The sequence below is a fragment of the Hemitrygon akajei genome, chromosome 32, assembly GCF_048418815.1.
Source record: "Hemitrygon akajei chromosome 32, sHemAka1.3, whole genome shotgun sequence".
NCBI classification, from domain to species: domain Eukaryota; kingdom Metazoa; phylum Chordata; class Chondrichthyes; order Myliobatiformes; family Dasyatidae; genus Hemitrygon; species Hemitrygon akajei.
In genome coordinates, this window is record NC_133155.1 from 6751420 (window position 1) to 6769200 (window position 17781).

The 17781-nt window shown below is 40.0% G+C and overlaps 2 protein-coding genes across 5 annotated transcripts in view; one reads left to right on the top strand and one right to left on the bottom strand.

The window, feature by feature from the left end:
• The first annotated feature begins 351 nt into the window (after positions 1 to 351).
• On the top strand, positions 352 to 6776 carry LOC140719602 (cation channel sperm-associated protein 4-like). Its single transcript, XM_073034309.1, has 3 exons — positions 352 to 559; positions 3169 to 3331; positions 5886 to 6776. Exons 1-3 carry the CDS (start codon positions 363 to 365, stop codon positions 5982 to 5984), a joined length of 459 nt encoding a protein of 152 aa, XP_072890410.1. The 5' UTR covers positions 352 to 362; the 3' UTR covers positions 5985 to 6776.
• Positions 6777 to 11283: 4507 nt separating this feature from the next.
• The window catches only part of cldn23l (claudin 23-like), a 30842-nt gene continuing 24344 nt past the window's right edge, over positions 11284 to 17781 (bottom strand). For all 4 annotated transcript variants that reach the window (XM_073034307.1, XM_073034304.1, XM_073034305.1 and 1 more), the window contains one exon: positions 11284 to 12960. In XM_073034307.1, coding sequence (XP_072890408.1) covers positions 12338 to 12931 — 594 coding nt within the window. In that variant the 5' untranslated portion in view covers positions 12932 to 12960 and the 3' untranslated portion in view covers positions 11284 to 12337. The remainder of the gene's footprint in view (positions 12961 to 17781) is intronic.

Below are 17781 nucleotides of genomic sequence, written 5' to 3' on the forward strand. Positions count from 1 at the left end.
TCAGAGTTCAGATTTCAGTCCCAACGTCCACTCTAAGGAGTTTGTACATTCTCCCTGTGGAATGTGTGGGTTTTCCCCAGGTGCTCCTGTTTCCTTCCACAGTCCAAGTATGTATCAGTTAGAAGGTTAATTGGTCATTGTAAAGTGTCCAGTGACTAGGTTAAGGTTAAATCAGGGGATACTATCTCTAGATAAATAAATATTGGCTGTTGTTATTGTCTATTACTGGTGCAGCAATGAACAGTTCAGTTGTAAATGTTTAGTGTAAATTTTGTTTCTTAATTTAGTGTTTTATGTCTTTTGATCTATTCCTCTAATTAACCATCCCCTTAATCCCTTTCTGTCAGTTAAAAGATAACACCATGACTAACCCAGAGATGGACCTGGTGCATATGAAAGATTGTATCAAGCAAATAATCCTAGCTCAGAAACAGCAACCGTTGAAATACAGCTCCCTGGAGAATCTCAGCATCTCCACTTACGAGGAGTTTTGCCTGGTGCTGGAAGCCATCCAAAGGAACATTGAGGAATATAAGCAGATTCGTGCGGAACTCAATAGGTGGGGGTTATTGCTGATATTCCCTGATATACAACAGGAGATATTGTCACTCACATCCACACTGTGAATTTTGTCATTCCTATACCTATTAGCGCTCCCCATATCCAAATATGAGTTACTGTTACTCTAAACCATTTATAGTATCACCCCACCCCCTTCACAGACAATGTTAGTTATCACCACCATTCCCCCTTCTTCTCAAACATTCTTTAAGGTTGAGAATAATTAACATCCACTCCAGTCATAAGATTCTGATGCAGATAAAGAATCCTAGATGTGATCTGCAGACTCTGCCACAGGTGAGACAGGTTGTTGGTTGTTGTTCCAATGGCTGTGGCCTCTACATGTCTACACCATAGCGATTTGGGATATTTCATGCCTGTCCAAATGTTCCACTTCCAGTTTGAGTAGCCACAGATAAGGGATTCCCATGAGCTAGCAGGAATAGTTGCACTCTTTCGACAAGACTTTAAAAACAGTCATGGAATTGGTTTTCTGTCATCCTGGAAATGCTTTGCTGATGGAACATGGAGTAGAGTGCTTGTTTAGGAAACTTAGTTGCAGGTATTCAGGTAATGCTTCTTGCCTTCTGGAGCTGGTTAGATTATGATTAGAGCTAGATGCTGGATTGGGATCATTTATGTGTAACAGTTTGCCATCATGCCAATGGTTTGAATGATTTTGCTGAGTACTTTATATCTCAGGAGCATAAAGGAGAGCAGGTTTCGCTACTGTTTAGGTTCTAGGAATAGTGGATTTGTGGACTTGATATTTCCATATTATTTTCCTCACTTAACTGGCAAACTGGAGTTGGTGCAAAGTTCACCAGTAATGCTGGCCTTTACTGAGAGGTGACAACTGTGAATATGGTTATGGATCCACGTTTTCTATGTTCCAACCATAGGTTATTGTTGGTACTGCTTTTGTTTGATGGAGACAGATTGGTGCAGGATTTTTGTCTTTTGAACGTTTAATATAAGGCCCATATGCTTATGTTTCTACAGTAACTTGAAATTAATTTCAAAATTTGTAAAAATTGACTGCTTTCCATGATTTATCCACTGAGGTTAAAGTGATCTTGGTTCTGGAATGTAGGTGAAGCAGGTTGAACAGGTTTCCCTTCGTATAAGTCATATAGAGTAGAAATGGGCCTTTTGCCCCATCAAGTCCAACAACCACTTTTTTTTACGCTAATCTTGTATTCATTCCATTTCTTATTATCCCCACAATCTCTTCAGCATCTCCCAGAATCTATCACACACCCACACACTAGGAACAATTTATGATGACCATTTAAACCATCAAATGCACGTGTCTTTGGGATGTGGGAGGAAACCAGGGCACCTAGATTAGGGGTTCCCCACTTGAAAGCAACCCTTGGTCAGGGTAGAACCCAACTCTCCAGTCCGGTGAGGCTTCAACTCTACTAATTGTGCCACTGATCCACCCTGAAGTTTGAAGTTGCTGATTTTGGAAAAGTATTTTCTAAATTATAAAAGCCTAAAGGCAGTAGGCGACTATGTTGACTTGGAAGTCCATATAGAACAGGGGTTTCCAACCTGGGGTCCACAGACCCTTTGGTTAATGGTAGGGCTCCAAAGGAATAAAATAGGTTGGGAACCCCTGACATGTAGGGACAATTAACATGGTACAGACTCGTAGGGAAGGGGCTGGTGTCTTTATGTAGAGATCTGGGGTTTCAGTATGTGAATGTAAAGACTTGTTAAGCCACATTTGGAAAGCTATGTTTAGTTCTGGGTACCACTTCTGAGAAGGAATATGATGGTCCTGCATGGTGAGCTTTGAGGATGTGTGACACTAATATTATTAAACAAAATATAGTTATTTTCCCAGGAATAAATTAGGTTGTGATTTGTCCATAAGCCCAAAAGATATAGGAACAGAATTAGGCCATTTAGCCCATCGAGTCTGCTCTGCCATTTCATCATGGTTGATCCAATTTTGTTCTCAGCCCCAGTCTCCTGCCTTCTACCTTCAAGACCTGACCAATCAAGAACCTATCAACCCCTGGCCTCCACAGCTGCCTGTGGCAAAGAATTCCACAGACTCACCACTCTCTGGCTAAAGAATTCATCCTCATCTCCATTCTAAAAGGACACCCCTCTATTCTAAGACTGTGCCTTCTTGTCTTAGACTCTCCCACCATAGGAAATATTCTCTCCACATCCATTCTATCAAGGTCTTTCACCATTCGATAGGTTTCGATGAGCTCACCACCATTCTTCTGAATTCTTGTGAATACAGGCCCAAACCCATCAGATGCTCTTCATATGACAAGCCGTACAATTCTGAAACCATTTTCGTGAACCTCCTTTGAATCCTCTCTAGTTTCAGCACATCCTTTCTAAGTTGTCTTTGAAAGTGAATTTGAGTGAAGTTGTCTTGATATTAAGGGGGGGGGGGGGTGATAGTATATTGATGATTATAATGTTAGTGTAAATTATTTACCCCTGCATGTGAGTTAATGTCACTTTCTCCCATCCATAGTATGGGCTACCATTGTTGTCACTCACCCTTCTAGATTGTGATTGACGTGCTGAACCAGTCAAGCGCTGTATTTAATGGGCTATTTTGCTTTGCCTACTCAGCATTGTGAAAGAGATGCGAAATATGTTTTCTAATCGTGAGACACAGAAGCATTTTCTGCATAACGAGAAGAAGATAATGGAGTTCGTCCAGTCTCTGCTCACCAGTGATATCCCAACATTAAAAAAGAAAGAAATGCTCAGCAACATCCTGGTATTGGAAAAGGTGAAAATCTTAGTCATTATATATCCCCTTTTGGTAGCCAGGTTGACCAAGAGCCTCAGAAACATTATGCTGGAATTGGTATTTAAATGTTGGTTTGAGTTCATTTTAATTATCATTCAACCATGCATGAATATAGCCGAATGAAACAATGTTCCTCTAGTTGGTTACTAGAGTAGACCATAAACTAAGTATTCTCTGTTTAATAACCCAAACCCAACACTGCCAAACCTTGCAGTCACCTGCAAGTTCTAGTCAGGAAATTAACAAAATAATCCGCCTCTTGCCAAGATGGGTATGGATGCTGTCAGAGGATGTTGTCAAAGTTTTGCGATTTATGGATTAGACTGTGGAACAGAGTTCAAACTAACTGCAGGTCGCCTTTGGTCTATGATTTTCGTTTTCACCCATTCTTTCTTGAGAGCAATCTGTTAGGTTTTTTTGTGCAAGGGAGGGAGATTGGGATTTGGAGTTTGATGTTCTTGTTGCTGATTTCTGTGCGGAGCGATCTGTTAGTTTTTTTGTGCAAGGGAGGGGTTGGGGTTTGGAATTCCTTTTGTTTTTTGTTTGGAAAGAGGTTGTTTATTTTTGAATGACTTCCATGCTTTTTGTTTCGTAGCCATCTGGAGAAGATGAATCTCAGAGTTGTATACTGTATACATACTTTGAACATAAATTAACCATTTGAACCTTTGGATGCTGGAGTTCAATAGTTTGCAAAACAGAGCGGTCTGCTTGATTAGTCTAAACCACAGGAGTTCTGAAGCTCTAATGTGTGGGATCTTAAGCAATTCACTGCAGCAGCTCATTAAGACTTCTTTGGCAGTACCTCCTTCCGCCCCTCAAATTCACTTCCAAGCGACTTATCACTCCTGATCTGGATTCATGTTGCCATTGCTTCATTGTAGTATGAGAAATTCCTGAAATTCCATACCTATCAGAACCCTGATTGCCCTCCGTTCTCCCCCTCCCCCCACTCATCTGTGCAGCTCGCTGAGTTCTGAAGTCACAATCTTCTGCGGGAGCTGGGGATAGGAAATAAGATATTGCTAGTGTGGAAAAAAATTAAAAAGTGCAATTAAACACTAACAGGCACACCGAGAAGAAAGTTTCTAAGATACTTCTGTTAGATATTTTTTGCTGAATATTAACCCTTTATATGGCTAAATGTGTGGCGCGTGGCCAAGTGGTTAGGGAGTTCGACTAGCGACCTGAAAGTAGTGAGTTCGAGCCCAGCCGAGGCAGCGTGTGTATCCTTGAGCAAGGCACTTAACTGCACAATGCTCCAGTCTACCCAGCTGAAAAATAGGTACTGGAAAAAATGCTGTGGGTCAACCTCGCGATAGACTGGCATCCTATTCTGGGGGAGTCTCGTACTCTCAGTCGCTTCATGCCACAGAAACCGACATAAGCACTGGCCTGATGAGCCTGAAGGCTTGGGACAGGACTTTGATATGGCTAAATACAAAGCAATTCAATTGCAGGACTCTAATAGATTGTTTCTGTCACAGACAGAAATACAGAGTAAATTTTGTTCTGGCGTTATTAAGGATCCTGAGGCTATTTATGAGTGTCACAAGTTTGGTAATATCCTGGCAATTATCTTTTTGCTGATCACTCCCAGCGAAGTGTGCATCACTGACCATTAAGCTCACTTGTTTGTGGGATCATACTGTGTACTAAATCACCACCCTATTATGCGGCAGATAGGTGAACTCAAGTGATTGATTTGAGATGGGATATGAGCTTCGAAGTTTTGGATGAGCTCAGATTTGTAGAAGGTGGCAAAGAGAGCAGTAGAATAGTTTAGCCTACAAGTAATAGGGGTCTGAGGCTTTCAGCAACAGATGAACTGAGCTAATGTCTGATCTGTAAGTGATAGCACTGAAAGTGAGTTTACCATCCAAGGACTTGCATAACTTGACCTTCTCTTACCTAGAGTATTCTCATTTGTACCGTGTGAATTTCAACCTATTACCATAGGGTGTCCAGAATTAATATTCTCCACTCTTCTGATAATCTTCATTAGCCATTAAGCCTCTTCTATCCTAGATATGTAAAATAAGGAGAATCCTTGATATGAGGTTTGGGATAAGATTCCTCTGGTACTAAATGTTATTAAATGGCTTCATGGTTTTCTCTCCTTTGGATGTTCTCCTGGGAGCTAATCAATAGCAACATCCTCTTAAGTATATCCTTATGCATTTTTCAGAGGCATTTAGAAGTAGAGGAGTAACTTGTATTTCTATGGAACCATTCCCATTCTAGAAACTCTCTGATTGTTTTCAGTAAAAATTAATTATGTTTGGAAGTGGTTCCATCCATACACAGCATGGCCTCATGAAACATAAATTGAGATTTACTGTATGACCGTCTTAAGCTCTGGTCTCTGCAGCAGTTTGAACCCAGTTTGATCTAACCAATCAGACAGAAGGCTACCATTGTGCTAAGACTGATATCGTAAAGTTATGTGTGAACAGCAGGATTGAAATAGTATAATCTCATTAGTAAATGTGTTTCTAATTTAGGTAATTGTTATTTCTTTCCTTGTAATCAGACATTCAAAAAGAACCAAAGCCCCTCGCAAAGCAATTTATACCAAAGAACACAGGAGCTATCTTCCTCAAAGTTGATGAAACATGTACCTGATAACTAGTTGCTTAGGATCAGACTCATCACACCATCTGCTTCGCAGACGTTGCAGCCTCTGGAAGACTTGTCCCTTCAGCGCCGAGGAACTGTTCAATGTCATTCTGAAGTGGTTGCTTCCTGGACGGCCATGAATGTGATCAGTGTAATCGGAGCTCTTCATTATACTGGGACTTAAGGGGGCCCTACTTTACCGGAAGGTAGCCATGGACAGTGAGGTGGATCGGAATGCTGCAGCAAGAGTTTTGGAGCCATTTTGTTTCTGTCATCTGATTTTGACTGGTCGTTATTCCATGCTCCTCTATCAGATTCACCACAACGATGGCTTCTGAAATGGATCCTTGCCAGGAAGCACTGTAATCAGTAGAAAGGGAACTTTCAGGTTAAGTGCCACTGATACTGGCATTCAGGCGACTTGACCCATGGTGTGTTTGGTAACCCTCCACCATCATCGCTGTACTATGGCACTACAGCACCAAGCAGCTATTCGTGCCTCTGCTATCAACTGCTGTGAATCTCGTGTAAAGAAATGCACACTATTCATATAGTGGCAGATGAAAGACAATTTTCAGTTCTGATCATGTGATTGTGCAATTGTACTGCAAGGTAAATCAATTAGAAGTGAAAGATAAAAGGAGTTTAGAGAAAATAAATATTTTCACTTAAAGGATATATAAAATGCTCATTTTACTACAATGATGGTATACTTAATATGAATAAAATGTTATTAAGTATTTGCATCTTACATTGTTTTTAGTGTAGCCCCTTTGCCAAATTCAGTTTAACTTGTGCATTAAAAAGACACAATGATATTTGAAAGCAACAATTGTTTATGTTTTGCCGGTCATTGTAAAGCAAACTGTTTAACAATGGATTCCATTTACTTGGTATAGATCAGGGACTCCCAGCCCGTGGTCCACAGACCCCTTGCTTAATGGTATTGGTCCATGGCTTAAAAAAGGTTGGGAACCTCTGGTGTGGAAGATCAAAATAAGGAGCCTGCTTTGTGGGGACTGTCACTGTTATGTGTTCCATTGCAGTGTGGAGAATTCACAGCACTTTGCCCTTTTACTTACTGCCCTGTTCTACCAGGGAATGAGATTCACATCTGCAGAGTTTCTCCTGTCATGTCATTGATCAGTTCGAACATATTGTCTCTCCAGTCCCAACATTGAGATTCCTGTCCCATCACTCGTGTATGCTGTTTCCTAACTATCACTGAGCACCCTTTTGTCCTGTCGTTGATTCACAGAGTCCTGGCCTCATACCGCAGTGGGATAGGGACATGCCTGTCCTAGCATGTGGCAGACTGGGTGGATGAGGTCTACAGTGAGATCCAACGGCTAGGAAGGCCGTACTGTACCACTCCATGGAAAGCAAAGGGCATGACAAGGCCTAGAAGGTATCATGGGCATCCACTGCAACCAAGGAAGACCCCAGTTTGTTCATGCCACTGAACCTGAGTTTCCAAGATTGAGAGAGTGGAACTGCCCCAGTGCAACAGCTTTTCCACTTTAAAAACTCTCCCGCACAGGTTTCCTGACATCGTCGGACATGATGGACAACCACCAGTCTTGAGTTGTGGATATTTGCTGTACTTCCCTTTTAATGTGTAGTTTCAATGCAGGACTTTCAGTGATACCCAGAGTTGGAACTTTTTCTTCTGTAACGCAGGCTAACAAGCTAGTTGTACACGTATGGCACTTGAGTAATTTGGGAGGTATTGGCACTAGTTATGACTTTTAAAGTTCATTATTTTGATGAACTTTTTAGTAACCAGTCCCTTTTAAATTTTAGTTTTCAGTTAATTTTTAAATCAAAAATTTGCAGTTGGTGGAAATCTGAAATTAAAAGAAAATGTGTGGTCTGAACACTAAGCAGTGGTCAGTCATGTCTTCAGGTACAAAGTAATTGACTGAAGGTATACAGTAATTTACTTGGCTATGGAGAAGATCTGAGCGGAAATGGGTTGAAATGGACTGCTCTGCAAGCAGCAAGTTTTCACCTGACGTTCCTTTATTCTAGTGTAATGCCCTGGTTCATATCTTTACTGTTGTGCTGTATGTATTTCATTTTGGCAGTTCTGTAAGAGCCGTCTGTTCTGTTTTCAGCTTGTTTGGGTTACTGTTGAAGATGGGAGATGAGGAGAAATGTTTGCCATCCAGCTAGGATGGACTGATTAAGGGGAGGTTTCTCCGGAAAGGTTGGGCTTGGGGGCTTTTGTTCAAGAGGAGATGAAGAGAGAAGACACTGGCCAGAACCAGTCAGCATACAATCTGGTGTTCGAGATGGACTGTGAGCGATGTTTGGAAGGTGGAGTGTGCTTCCACGCCGACCGAGGGCCCAGTGCGTGAGTGACAGAGAAGTTCAAGATGAGCTCCAACTTGTGCACATTTGACTGTTTAATTAGAATGGGCCCTTTTCTTGTTGTTATTCTTTACTAACCCTTTTAGTTAAGATTCATTAATATAATTCTTCTAATCCTATGCAGTGTACTGTCTGTTATTTTCTGGCATTAATCTGTAAGAGGGTAGCAAATGACACAGCATTGGCACAAACCAGGGTTTGGGGTGGGATCGAGTGCACCTCAATCTCACGAGTTTGTTGGGGTCGGAAGTTGTCTTCCCTAGACTTACGCAGCCAAGGAAACCAGGGGTTTTTGCTAGCATTCCAACAGACTCAATATTAGATTGAGAAAGACAATTGTGTCTTTGTTGTCAAGAAGCATAATCACTGTACCTCTTTGATTGAAATTCTACATGTCCTCAAGAAATATATCCTGGAGGGCAAATGAAATTGAGCAGAGTATCTGTAATACTGGAACATTCGTGGACACAATTGGCGGCAGAGCCATTTTAATATCTCTTTAATTTTTATGATTCCATGATGCATCAAACAGCAGAACTGGGCATCAGTTGATATACAGTGATGAGATAAGAAAGGGTAAGAACTGCATAATTGTCCCTTAACTTCCAAGGGGACCACAACCTTATTGTGGTTTGGAGGCTTGTGTCTCTCAATGACCCAGAGAGCTATGTTGGCTGGAGTCAGGGCTTTATGTTTTGGCTCTTGGCAGTGCCACCCACGCCAAACAGGTCAACGGGGAGAGGCCAGACTAAGAGTGGTCCACCGGTCCTCCAGATTTGAAATTTCAGGTCAGGGCTAACAACCCTGACTGGTAAAACAAAACTGTTATGGAAACAGCAATGAAGAACCTGAAGAATCTGTGTGCAACGGTATTCCTGAGTCTCCACCTGGAACTTGCATGAGTGACAGTGGTGAAAGCTGGGAGGAAGCCACTGACAAGAACACCACCAGAGATGAAGGATCTTCATTGTTTCCCTAAACGCCAGCGGCATAACGGACAATAAGTGACAAGATACCTATAAGCAAAGCTCTTTCTGAAAGATGAGGTATCCACTGTCTTCCTCAGAAGCATGGAAGGAAAACAACAACTCATTCTCCTGTGGGAAAGTCACCAATCAGGAAGTGCAGATGTGGAAAAGGAAATTATCTTCTATCATGATGGACTTCTGCTTGTTACTGTGTGTTTAATTCACACTCACATTTTTCCATATGTACACTATGTGCAAAGTTTTTCAATCACTAACAAGAGAAAATCTGCAGATGCTGGAAATTCGACAGGACTGCCAAAGGGTTTCGGCCAGCAATGTCGACTGTACTCTTCTCCCTAGATGCCTGGCCTGCTGAGTACCTCCAGCATGTTGTGTGTGGTGCAAAGTTTTTGTTTCTTTTTTAATTCAAGTAGATTGTATTTGGAATTTCATTTTTTTTTCTGGAATGAAAACTGGTTAATGACCATTTCTGGGTAGCTTTGTGTTATTGAGGCAATTCAGACAGATACTACTTGGTGTCAACCCTATTCTGACCTCAGATGAGATTTCTGCATAAAGCCATGTATTGATGCCATTGCTTGTGTAACACGCTTTTTGGAGCATTGTAGTGGTACTTGGACTACGTTGTCCTGATGGAGGGTATCATTCGGCATTCTTGGGAAATCATGGTCTTCTCAGCATATTGGTGGACTGAGCAAGCAGCAAAGTTGAGTCCAGGTGAAGCATCTCAACTTGAAACAGTGACTGTCCATTTCCCTCCATAGATGTTGCCTGACCTATTGAGCTCCTCCAATGCTTGTGTGTTGTTTCAGATTCCTGCATCAGCTGTCCCCTCTGTCTCAGTAATATTGACTCGAGTATTTTCAATTTTTTCTTCAACCTGCCTTGCTGTGTACTTCCTGCACCTCAATATTTTACAGTATTTGCATATTTATTTGTTCTCTTTCTGTAACTACCCCATTAACCTATCAACTAGGTTGTTAAAAAAAAATGAGAAACAGTGATCTATCAGAGATAATTCATTTGTTTAATCCATTCCTTCCCCATTTTCTCTGCAACTTATCTCTTTTTCCCCATTCTGATAAAGGGTCTTTGACCTGAAATTTTAACCCCTTTTTCACTTTCCATTGGAACAGCCTGACCAGCTAAGTGTTTTGGATTTTTTTTGTGCCCGATTATGTTTTTTTGCTTGCTATTTTGATTCATGTGCTGCATATATTTTGCAACTTGGCCCAGAGGAATGCTGTTTCGTTCAGCTGTATTCATATTTGGTTGAATTATAATTAAACTTGAATTTGATTTGATTAGATCTGTTTCCCTTTTTCTATTTCCACTCTCCAGGCAGACTGGGTATAATTTATTAGCATTAATTTCCTCTCAGAAATGATCAACAAAAACAATTCCATTACCTGAACAACCTTGGTCTCCAAACCATCAGACACTGTTGCTCTGTTGGCTATGAAGAATTAAAACTAACTGGAATGAATCAAGGACAGTGGAAATAGACAAGCCCAAAGTCTTTGTTGTTGTCATCGAGTGGTGGAAGGAAGAGAGGTCACCATTTTGTGAGATTCTTCTTACAGCCTCCATTTTGTGAGACTGTTCTTGCGGCCACCATTTTGTGAATGTTTTAGTGAACTGGTTCTTGCTCAGAGATTGGCTGGATCAGAGGTAATTGGTAGTGGACACTACAAGGCCCTTATCGATTATCTGCTAATCCAAAGATCATGTCCACATAAAGATTTGCTTTTGAACTGTTCTTTCAGCTATTAACTGGTGTGTATTTAATATTTGTAAATATATTGTTAATTAAGCATTCTTTGTTAATTAAAATAATTCAATATGGGTTATATGTAGGATTAAGTTAATTGTATACATAATGACACTACCACGTGATATGTGCGTGCCTCACTTAAAGTAAAACACAAAGTTAGACTCACATCTCTCAGCTCTCTTATTTTCCTTTGAATTAGTTTAATGCCTTGAAGTTACAAAACACAACAGTAACAACTGCAGACACATGGGAGGGCAGTTTGTATCTGAACTAAAGTATCCTGAACCCAGTGATTGGCTGTAACTGGTTTCAATTGGACTGAATCAGGGAGAAGCAAGGGGGTGATATAAAAAAGAAGTGTTAATCTGGGAGAAGAGCAATGGGGTAGTGCTATCTATAGCCTTGGGCTGGAGCCAATGAAAGGTTGGCTCAGACGAGCCAGATAAATCAAAACCAATGGAGTTGAACAGTTCCAAGCCAATTAGAAATTAAGGATAAAGGATGTAAAGGTCCAGAGACATATTAGCACAGGGAGGACCACCATGCCCAGGGTAAGAAGAAGAGGGATCAACTGCTTGACCAATGGGAGAACCATTTTATCAGTATTATCATCTGAACCCTTAGTGCCGAGGTGGCACATGGGGCCTCTTATCGGTGTTATACAGTAAGTTTAATTGGTAGTTTGGGTCAATATTGATAACATTCAGCAATCTAATTCATTTACATGGATATAATAAAGTGAGTATTTTGAATGAATTAAAATTCATGTAGTGCTTTGCCTCACCTAAATTGCTGGCCAGAGATCAACAGCTCTTTCCAATCTTCCCACTCTCTGCAAATTAAAATATGATTGTTTATACATGCTACCTCATTAAACATATGGATTACTCTCAGCCGCATGTCAGTCTAATTTTTATTTTGTTAAGCCAAGATGTTTATAATTAATTAAAGGATTGAAAGATATTTTTCTTTTATGCTCCAATGAGCTTTTATTCGTAGTGTCTGGTTGAAAATTGTCCTGGTGTATAATCTTCAATTCATGGTGATTGTAGGGCAGTCATGGAAGGGTGACAATCCTATTGGTCATTAATGAATTAATACTGGGCTTCAGCAGCTAAATGAGGACAACACACACATACACAGTCACACTGCTTTTGATATTTAACACTTCCTTAGTGTGAAGTAGCCTGTTAGAAACCAATTAACACGGGGTAGTCCTAGCTAAATCATCTAGTAATCAACATCATATGTTCTTTTGGCATTTTGTCCTGATTCTCTGCATCGCTTGCATTTTGGACAACTGAAACTCAGCGCAAGGGCCAATCCTCCAACGATCTCAAAGCAGCTTCCAGCCCAGCCAAAATACAGGGAGCTTCCACTCTGGTACTGGGTATCAGTATCGGGGTTGATTCTGTGCATCAAGGTCATATAGAGAGTGAGTGGTGTGATGCACAGAGATCCAGCCAGGATAATGACAACCCCACTAGCCCCGGCCACATTCCGCAGCGGAAAATCCATCCAGCAGCGTATCCCTACACTGGCCACAATGATCCCCATCCCACACACCAGGAGAGAACTCAGCATGAGAGCCCTGGACCACTGCACAATTTCATCCCTCTGGTACACAGTAGTCACTGGCCAACACTGCTTGGTGTCCTGCAGCTCCAGACACGATTCCCACAGTCCATCGGACTTCACAGCTATGTTCTTCCCCAGGTTAATGGGTCCTTGTCGCCATTGTGGAGTCAAAACTGCCACAAACACCAGGACTAGCCCTACAGGAGCACTGACAATCCCAATGATCATAGGTGGTGGTGTTCGCATGGTGCAGAAGCTCAGGGTCCAATGGAAACCTGCAGGGTGAAAAGACAAGACAATGAGATAAGAATGAATGAAGAGCATTTGATAACAAAAAGCCTGGTTCTACATTAGAAAGAACGAGAGTCAATCTGAAGTGACACACCGAGTCTCATTCGACCCGTTATAAGGAGGAACTCTGAGTGAGTAGTCAGGTGTGTGAGTGCAGTAAGGAAAACCGGTTTAATCTAACTGATTAAAACCAGTTTCAGCCAGTTCAAACCAGAGCTTAAGGTAAAGGAACCCTTTGGAGACAGTGATCATGATGTGATAGAGTTCACCCCGAGTCTGAGACAGAAGGTAAAATGAGATGTATCAGTATTACAGTGGAGTAAACGGAACTACAGAGGCATGGGAAAGGAGCCGGCCAAAGCTGATCAGAAAGACTCTAACAGGGATGATGGCTGGAGCTTTTGGGAGAAATTAAGAAGGCACAGTATAGATTCATCCCAAAGAAGAAATAGTATTCTAAGGGAGGATGACGCAACTGTGGCTGACAAGGGAAGTCAAGGACAGCATAAAAGAAAAAGACAGATTTCCTGCTGGTGGCTGATGGAGTAACAGCAACCTGCCATTGCTCCAACTCTAATTATCTTACTATTTCCAACCTGCCTTGAAACTTCATTTTTAAGTGTGATGTTTTTTCATTATGGCTACATCAAGGGGTGGCAGAGGTACTAAAAAGGATGATCCCCCTGCTTCTTTGGATTCTGTTATGGATTTGCTGCAAAGTCATACACGAGAAACCTCTGAGTAGTTTCAACAATTCAGCTCTTAATTTAAACAAATAGATGGTAAATTGGACTCTTTTCAGCAAACTCTTAATGAACATGATAAACGTATAAAAAATAATGAAACAATTTTGTCGTCTCTGGAATCGGAAGTGGATGAATTGCAAAAGCTTTGTGAAAAACAATCGAAGTCCAACGAAAAGTTAAGACAGAAGATTATCAACATAGAAAATAGAAGTAGAAGGAACAACCTACGGGTTCTGGCTCTCAATTAACTAAAGGTAATCATCCAATGGAATTCTTTGCAAACTTTCTGCAAGAATTATGTCCGGAAATTTTGATGTCTTTGCCTATGATGGATTGAGTTCACAGGTCTCCCATGTTTAGACCTCCTAACAGAGATACACCAAGATCAGTAATAATTTGTTTTCATGAATTTAAAACAAAGGAACTGTTAATAGGCATATCTAGTCAAAGAGGCATGATTGACTATCATGGTTACAAGATTAGAATTGTTGAAGATTACTTGCCTGAGGTTATGCAGGAACATGCTAAGTTCAAAGAAGTTATGTCCGAGTTTTTTAACAAGGATTTCAAGCCTTCCCTTCACTACCCAGCTCGACTCAGAATCACACTTAAAAATGGATTTTTCGAATGGTTTTGTTTGACTGCTGAAGCACAAAGGTTTTTAAAATCTGAAGGCTAGCTGTTCAGTTTGTCCTTACATGAAAATACAAGATTAAATGAGAAACTTTTAATTCGCAAATCCCGTCGAAGGGGCATGATTCGTTGTAGGGTAGAATACTAAGATTCTCAAAGACTATTCACTTGAGATTATGGCTTTGTTGGAATTTTTTTAACAAGAGTTTTAACCCGTCCCTTGGCTACCCAGTTTGACTGAGAATCTCATTAAAGATGGATCCTTGGAATGGTTTCATTTGAATGCTGAAGCATAAAGATTTTTTAAATTTGAAAGCTAACTGCTTAGCCTGCTTTTTCATGAAGATATAAGATTAAATGTTTAATGTCTTTCTGTATGAATCATTGTATCTTTTACTTTTGGTAAACCTTTGTAACTAATTTCCTTTTGTATTTTTAATACTGTATTTTTGATATGCAAGAATTGAATTTCTTATTTGGATATTGTTTAGTCTAGGTTGGAATATAAATAAACTTGAAACTAATTGGAGCGATCACCAGGTTTTTTTCGGGGGTGGGGGTTGTCTATAGTTGTAGATGCCGGCTTTCTATTGGTTGGTCTTCTTTCTTTGGGAGGTGGGTGGAGGTATGGGTTTTTTTCCTCAGAAGTTGTTTTTGAATTTTTTTTAGCTAACTTTTTGCCTAGTTACCATTTCTCAAGGTTTATGGATTGGTTTTAACTTACATTTTAACCCTTCCTTTAAATAATATTAAAAATGGACCAAACTATTAATTTACTCAGTCTTAACGTGAAAGGGTTAAATCACCCTGTTAAACGTAATGAGATTTTTGCTTATATTTGGAAATTTAAGGTCCCTGGTTTTTTACAAGAAACTCACATACACAAATGTGATAATCTATGACATTTTAGCCGTTGGAACGGACTTTGCTTTCATTTGTCTTTTCAGGCCAAATCTAGAGGAGTTTCGATTCTTCTAGATAATACACTTTCCTTTGTCCAACATAAAGTAGTGTCTGATACTAATGGACACTTTGTTATAGTTTCAGGAAAAATAGATAATAAATTAATAGTATTTGCCAATGTGTATGCCCCAAATGTAGATGATCCAGGATTCTTTGAGCATTTTTTCTCGTTTTTACCTGAGTCTTTATTCTTTGGTGATGGGAGGAGATTTTAACTGCTGGCTAGACCCAATTTTAGACCGATCATCTTCTAAACCAGCATCTCTTAATACATCAGCTTTGTTTATTCAATCTTTTTTATTGAAATGTGATATTGTTGATATTTGGCATTTCTTACATCCTTTAGATAGGGAGTACCCTTTTTTTCCCATGTTCAACATACATATTCCAGGATTGATTATTTTTTTATTGATAGTCAAATGATTTCATCAGTTTGTTCCTGTGAATATAAAGAGATTGCTGTTTCAGATCATGTGCCTGTATTTCTATCTTTAAATCTTCCTGGTCTTCTTCAAACACAGATTTTGGTGTTTTAATACAACTTTGTTAACTGATGAGGAATTTTTAAAATTTCTAGAGAAGCATATTATTTCATTTTTGAAGAGAATAAAAAGGAAGAGACTTCTAATCTTATTGTATGGGATACTTTCAAGGCCTATATTAGATGACAAATTATTTCTTAAACTGTGAGTGTTAAGAATAAAGCTAATAAAGAAAGAATTGAATTAGCCAATCAATTGAAACTATTAGATCAAAAATATGCTATAGCTCCAGATCCTGTTTTATATAAAAGACGTGTTGAAGTTAAAACTAAACATGATCATCTGTTAGCATATCCAATTGAAACTCAACTTCTTAAAGATAAAACTCAATTTTACATTCACAGAGATAAATCAGGCAAAGTATTGGCCAACCAATTAAAAACTTCTGCAGTTAAACGACAAATTAAAGAAAGTTGCAAAACTAATGATGATAGGACAACTGATCACTCTGAAATAAATGATACCTTTAGAGAATTCTATTCTAAACTTTATAGTTTTGGTTCCCCTAAAGATAATACTGTAATGAATTATTTTCTAGATCAATTAAATATCCCTTCACTTTCTGCAGAAAATTGTAAACAGATGGATCAACCCATTTCTTATGAGGAAATTGCTGAGGTATATGTTCATTACACTCAGGGAAGGCTCCGGGTCCAGTTGGATTTTCTGGAGAAATTTATAAGGCTTTTTCTTCATTAATTATACCACAGTTACACTTAGTCATTTTGGATTCTTTCAAATTGGTTAGCTTGCCTCAATCTTTCTATGAAGCCTCTATTTCACTTATCCTAAAGAAGAACAAGGACCCAACTGAATGCTCTTCATATAGGCCAATTTCATTACTCAATGTTGATACTAAAATCCTTTCTGAAGTTCTGGCTCATAGGATTGAAAATATTCTACCTGAGGGTTCCGATGATGTCATCATCAAGAATGGCAGCTTAAGTCACTAGCTCCTCCGGAAAAACACGTATTAAGCCCCGTTATCCCATCAAATATAATATTTTTTGAAAAATATTTGAACTGAAAAGAGGGGCAAGAATGGGGAAAAAGAATGGAAATAAAAAAAGTGACACTGCGGAGCCTGCGTCTGAGAGATGTGCAGCGAGTGGCTTTCCAACCCGACCGTGTGCTAGCGAGGCAGACGCTGGGCCTCGTTCAGGTGAAGTGGCGAATATCTTCGAAATCCTGAAAGAAATAATGGAGGTCCAGAAAGCAATAAAGCAGCAGCTCCGTGATATTAAGTCAGAGCTCACCAGCGTCAATCAAAAAATAGCAGTGGCAGAGACTCGAATTGAGAAGGTGGAAGATCACGTTCAAAACGTGGAATGGATACTGAATAAGACAATAAAAATATTACATCACCAAGAAGGTAAACTGCTTGACCTGGAGGGAAGATCATGGCAGAAAAATATCAGAATCCCTCGACTATGAAGCTGGAAGTCGAAAGAGCACACCATGCATTAGACCCGGAACCTACCCAGGATAGAAAGCCACGCTCAATAATAATTGAATTCCTTCCTACGAAGGGCCTAGGGTAAGAAGAGCGTTTTTCAATGATAAATTAATATATTTCGACCAAGATTACCACCCCACCCCCCCCGTGGTCCTGCAGAAATGCAAAGAATACTCTGAAGTAAAGCGAGTACTAAAGCAAAAAAAAGATTAAATTTCAAACTCCGTACCCTGCTAAACTTCGAGTGTTTTATGACAATGGGACGCGGTTGTACCAGACAGTGGAAGAGGCGACTACAGACATGAAGGCCAGAGGGTTGTCCGTCAGTGTGACCAAAATGAAGGAAAGCCTCACTGAGGAATTATCCTGCTCTGCTTGGGAAATAGTGCAAGAATCGAGAAGGCAGGAGACAGGAGGAGGCCGAGAGAAATATATCAGGAAAAGACCGGGAGTTTCCTAAAGACA